General features: G+C 34.9%; 1 protein-coding gene and 1 non-coding gene across 2 annotated transcripts; one reads left to right on the top strand and one right to left on the bottom strand.

Annotated features, from left to right (window-relative positions):
• Positions 1-620: 620 nt before the first annotated feature.
• On the bottom strand, positions 621-693 carry Trnam-cau (transfer RNA methionine (anticodon CAU)). The gene has a single exon. It is a non-coding gene; the product is annotated as a tRNA-Met (tRNA).
• A 470-nt stretch (positions 694-1,163) lies between these two features.
• LOC133848791 (uncharacterized) lies at positions 1,164-2,174 on the top strand. Its single transcript, XM_062284485.1, has 2 exons — positions 1,164-1,216; positions 1,290-2,174. Exons 1-2 carry the CDS (start codon positions 1,196-1,198, stop codon positions 2,172-2,174), a joined length of 906 nt encoding a protein of 301 aa, XP_062140469.1. The 5' UTR covers positions 1,164-1,195.
• The last annotated feature ends 3,826 nt before the right edge of the window (positions 2,175-6,000 follow it).

Below are 6,000 nucleotides of genomic sequence, written 5' to 3'. Positions count from 1 at the left end.
TATGTAGATGGATTGCCCAACTCAACTAGCAAAATATACTTTGAAGTGAAGCGAGTCCAGTGAAAGTTGCTCAAATAAAAGGCATTACAAATAGGCAGCTACAATTAATATATGGCTTGAGAATGAATATCAAGCATATGTGATCGAAATAATGACAGGCAGCATCTAATCAAATTGGGTGAAACAAATATATAGGCGGATGAAATTAAATTTATGTATAATTAGAAATGGAAAAGTAATGTTTGGCCAACAATACAATCAGAAAAAAAGGAATACCACGTGAAATAAATAAATAAATAGGAAATACGAAAGGCATTTTAAAAATGTTTAATAGAGAGTCTAAAAAAAAAGAGTTGGCACAAATGAATAATAAATATGTGGATTCGAGTGATTGATGCCATTTTATTTTGCTTCATTCGAAACTTAATATAAGTAATATATTAACTTATATATGTTTGCTTTTGATCAATTGATAATTTCGCTTTTAAAATGCCTTGACAAGACCTTTTTTTATTTGCCGACTCAATTAATTTGCCATAATAATGTTGATAGTAATATAAATTCTTGTTTACTTCTAAGGTAAAAGACAAACTAATAAAAAAAAAGCAAAAAAAATTACCTGCCCCGGGTGAGGCTCGAACTCACGACCTTAAGATTATGAGACTTACGCGCTGCCTACTGCGCCACCGAGGCCTTGTGACAATGGGCAACAAAATAATCAACATCATTCGATTCTTAGATGAAATCTAAATCAATTACCAGCTGCATTATCTGTCAATGTTTTTATTAATAGATGCATTCTTCTTCTAGCGAATACTGTCTTAATCGATAGTTGTGTCTACAGCGATAATTTTTGACAAGTATGCTTAACATTTAATAACCAAATAATCAACATTATTATGATGCATTTATTATATATGACAATGAAATTATCAGTCATGTACACATATTTTTGACAGTTCCAATCGATTACCAGCTACATACTCTGACATTCCTTTCATTTTAGTTAATCGATAGTTGTGTCTGCAGCGATAGTTTTTGACACAAATGCTTGCTGTCATTTGCTGACATCTCTTTATCCAGGTTCCACTTGTCAAATATTCAATAAGCTGCCAGTCATTGCTAGCATTGTCGTCGAGTGAGAAGCATCTTTTTAATATTTTTTCATATTTTTTTCATTTTTAATTTTGCAAAAATGCCAAAAGAATCTCCCCCGGTAAGTTTATGAACTTTTATGGTGATTGTGAATTGAATGTGTGTTCTAATCCGTTAATATGATTCTCGAATAGAAGCCGAAAACCTTATTTATCGAAAGGTGTATAAGGGGCCAACCTTATGTCTCGCGCTATGGCCAAGAAGTTGAGGCTAGACTCCTGGAAACGTACAAGAAGGGACATGCCGTTGACACTCCTGAAGAAAACTTCGAGTCGGAGATTCCTTCGGGAAGCAATCGATGCAGCAAGTGCCTTCTACCCACATATATGTGCTCTAACTTTGAGAAGAAAGTCAAGAAGGAAAGGTTTGAGGCCGCCAATCCGAAGCCAAAGGATGTGAATGCTCAGGCAGATGCGGAGAAGAAAGAAGCAGAGCTTCAGGAAGAGAAAAACCTTAAGGGGAGAGAAGCAGAGCTAGAAGCAAAAGGAGTAGAAGCAATGGAAGAAGCAAAGGGAGGAGAAACAGAGTGGGAATTACATGACGAAGCAAAGATGGAATCAATGGAGGAAGCAAAGGAAGAGGCAACGATTGAAGCAAAGGAGGAGCCAAAAAAGGTAGCAAAGGGGAAGGCAAGGAAGGAAGCTATGGAGAAGGCAAAGAATACAAAGAAGGAAACAAAGGAGGCAAAGGAAGCGAAGAAGATTGCAATGAAAGAAGCAAGAGAGAAGGCAAAGCAGGCAAAGATGAATGCAATAAAGGAAGCCAAGGAGAAGGCAAAGGAGGCAAAAATGAATGCAAAGAGGCAAGCAGAGGAAGCAAAGGAGGCAAAAAAGATTGCAATGAAGGAAGCCAAGGAAGCAAAGGAGGCAATGAAGATTGCAATGAAAGAAGCAAAGGAGAAGGCAAGGGAGGAAGCCAAAGAGGCAAAAAAGAATGCAAGGGAAAAGGCAAAGGAGGAAGCCAAGTGGGCAAAGATGAATGCACAGAAAAATACAAGGAAGTATACAAAGAAGAATTGAAAGCAAGTCAAGGTAGATACAGAGGGAGAAGCAAAGAAAGAAGCAAAGGGAGAATGACAAGCAAAGGAAGGAAATATTGTTTTGTTCTAATGAAACAAAATAAAATAAAAAAAATTATTACTCTTTTTACATAAAAATAAAAAAATGTAATATGTTCCACTCTGTTTTATTTCGATTCAGATGAAGATTTTTATGAAGCGTTGATCAATTAACAACTAAAGTAATAAAACTGTGCCAAAAGAATTGCGATAGTGTAGTGAAAAAAGGTAAAAGTCGATCGATCAATTTGCATCTCATATCTTATAGTTAAGTATAGTATATTTACCTAACCGAAACTGAGAAAGAAGAGAAGAAATGTTTGTGGCTAATCCAATTATGAAATGCGCCAAATGCGGCTTTCAAATCATACAATATTTTGTTACAAGGTTGTTCCCATATGTCGCTTTCGTTCTGTTTCTCTCTGCTGCCCTGATTACTTGCATATAGTATTTGTGCTGATCCGGCAAAGAAACAGAAGCAGAAGGAGAAGAAGAGGAAGAGAAAGAGAAAGAAGTGAAGGAATTCGTTTGCACCGAAGAGCACTAAAATGTAAAGCAGGCGAACAGCAAGTGTCCTTTGCGCCCAAAAAAAAAACTATGCACATCAACAACGATAACAACAACAACAACTAACGCTGTCCTTTGGCTCCGCCAGGACGAAACCAAAAATTTGAGTCCCGGCGATAAGAGAAAAGACACACAGAGCAACAAAAAAAACAAAAAAAAAAGCAGAAAAGGAAAAAAAAATTTCATTTATTATTAAAATCACTTTCGTTGCAATGAGGATTCCAAATGTCCTATCGTTTCGTTTCTTTTTATTGGTATGCGTGTGCAGACCTCCTTCTCTCCTTCTCCTTCTCACTCTCTTTCGTTCCCTTTCCCTTGCTCACTTCGGTGTATTGAAATTGTTTTGAACTAGCGCACAGACTTTGCTGTGCTTTGCTTCATGTGCTTCATGTGCTCGTCATCGACTAGAGTTGTTACGTCGTCTTCGTCTTCTTCTTGCTTGTTGTTATCCTTGATGTTGTTGCTTTTGGATTAACAAGTGTCATATGTGGTTGTGTGTCCTGCTCAGCCGCTGCTTGTGGTAATGGCAAACATCGACACATAGCAACACACACAGAGAGAGAGAGAGAGAGAGAGAGCTCTTCGCTTTGCGCTTCACTGCCTGCCGTGTCCTTTTGCCAGGACCTTTGCTTACCATCGCACACCACATTCCCACACATTTAAGTCAAGTGTGCTTTGGAGATTTTGTAGCCGCTTTAAAAAACCAAAACAGCAACTGAAATTCCTTATGTGCTCCTTCAACCTGTTCCCTGTTTCTATTTTCTGCTGCTGCGGCAAACGGTGCGTATGCGTGTTGTTACATACCTCCTTTTTTTTTGGTTGGGTGGTTGGTTGGTTGGTTGGGGGATGTTAGATCGCTGCGCAAATGTCAACGAAAGTGCAAATAAAATCTAATGTGGAAATCATTGCAAGAGTAACCCAGCCAGGTGCGAGTGTGTGTGTATGTGTGTGTGCTTAATGTCCTTGTCATTTGGTTAGTCGCACCCGCGTGAATTTGTTTTTATATCAAACATTGCATTTTATTGGTATGCCGACATTTTAGTTTTTTTTTATTTATTTTATTTTTTTTGTTTCTGCCCTCTGCTTTGTAGGCAAACGCATCTCACAGCGGCAATTGACAAAAACGAAAGTTCGTCCCACAATCGCTTTGCTTTTTTTTTATTACAAAATGCCAAATGCTATAAATTTGATGAAAATGAAAGTAAAGTTAGACTTGACATTTGCCTAAATATTCATTTCACAATTTGATGAAATTTACAATTTAATAAAACACAAAACCTTTTTCATAAATACACAGAAAGAAAAATCAAGCATGAAATCTTGAGTCAAAATTGAACCAAGAAAGTTTATTTTAAATCACAATCGAAAATCTACAAAAAATCTAGGTTGCGAGAATGGAAAAATCTTAAATCAAGATCAAACGTTCAAGATTACTTCTAGATGATAGACTAGACGTGATATAAGATTGATTATGACTCGAATAGGAATATATATGACTCGAATATATAAAAGAAGATGAAACAATCTCAAAGTAAGAGTGGAAAAATCTCAAAATTGAACAAAGAAGGCAAAATCTTGAATAAAAATCAATCTTAAATTTAGCATAAAAATCTTAATTTGAGATTTGGTCAACCTAAAAACTAATTGCAAGTTTGTTATTCTTTTTAAGATTAAAAAAAATCTTAAATCAAGATTTTTCAATCTAGATATTTTCCCGTAATAAGTAGGCGATTTTAATTGAAATAAAATAAATAAAGCTTAGAACCAAAATAAAACGTTTATTTGAAGTTACAAAAAAAAGATTGTAACAGGTTTTTAATGTACATATTTTATGATTTCTTCATAAGTTTTCAATTGTTTTGAATATTAATCAAACAAATCGAACGACAGTAATTACAACATTTCGAAGTTTATTATTATTGACTTATATATATACATATATATAGACTAAGAGATTTACGTACGCATTTTTTTATATATACCTTATATATATCTATACTAGCATGTTTTGTTCTTATGGCGTCTGCTTATTATAAAGCAAACTGCGAGTGGAATAGTTACGAATATTCAGCAAAGCTGTTGCCTTATTGACTTTGGCTTATTGGCCCGGCGATGCTGAGTGGCTTGAAGCGTGGCATGGAGATGCGAGAAGGGGGATTGAGGGGCAGTGAAGAAAGGCGGAAGGCGGGAGAAAAGGGATTCGTTGTGGATATTCGGACTGGCTCGTTGGGGCAATTGGCTGCACTTGCGTTGTGTTACAACTGAATATTGAATATGAAGCGATTGCCGGCCACGTTTATAAATATTTGATGTGACGCACACACTCTGACACACGCACACACACACACACAGACAGAGACACACCTGTAATGTAATGTGTGTAATTGCGCACTATCGTATGTTAGCATACTCTGGCCATATCCATATTGCTCGCTTTGTTTACGGGCGACAGATTTAATAAAGCTCTTCATCTCTCTCCCTTTCAATAATAAAGAAATAAAGTACTAGAGATAAGTTAGGAGAGAAAAGAAAAGACAAAAGTTAACTCGACTGCGAGATACGTGTTACACATTTTGGAAGTGAAAGAAGATATGAAAAACAACTAAGAAAGCTGCAGTCAAATGTGTCCGCTATCCATTTGCAATAGCAGTGAAACACTCGGAAAATATACTAAATTAATATACCAAAAAAATACTAAAACATATTCAAAGTTATGTTTGGCATATCGAAATATACCGAATTAATCTACTAAAAAATACTAAAATAATAATAATATAAGATATATTTGATATAGCGATATACCACTACAATCAACATATACCATAACACCATAAATATACTAAATTAATATACCAAACAAAATACTAAAATATATTCTAAGTTATATTTGTTATATTGAAACATCACCACGATCAACATATCTTATTCACCATAAATATACCGAATGAATATACTAAAAAAATACTATAATAATAATATAAGATTTATTTGATATATATACTATATATACGATATACCACTACAATCAACATATACCACCATACCATAAATATACTGAATTAATATACCAACAAAATACAAAAATATTTTATGAGCTATATATATAAAGCGATATAGCACAACAATCAAAATATACCATTTACCATACCAAATAAATATATCAACAAAATACTAAAAACAAAATCCATATTTCGTATGTCGATATACTTTTACTTTTACAT

The sequence above is a fragment of the Drosophila sulfurigaster genome, chromosome X (genome assembly GCF_023558435.1).
Source record: "Drosophila sulfurigaster albostrigata strain 15112-1811.04 chromosome X, ASM2355843v2, whole genome shotgun sequence".
In the NCBI taxonomy this organism is placed as follows: Eukaryota; Metazoa; Arthropoda; class Insecta; order Diptera; family Drosophilidae; genus Drosophila; species Drosophila sulfurigaster.
This window is presented reverse-complemented; position numbering and strand designations above follow the sequence as displayed.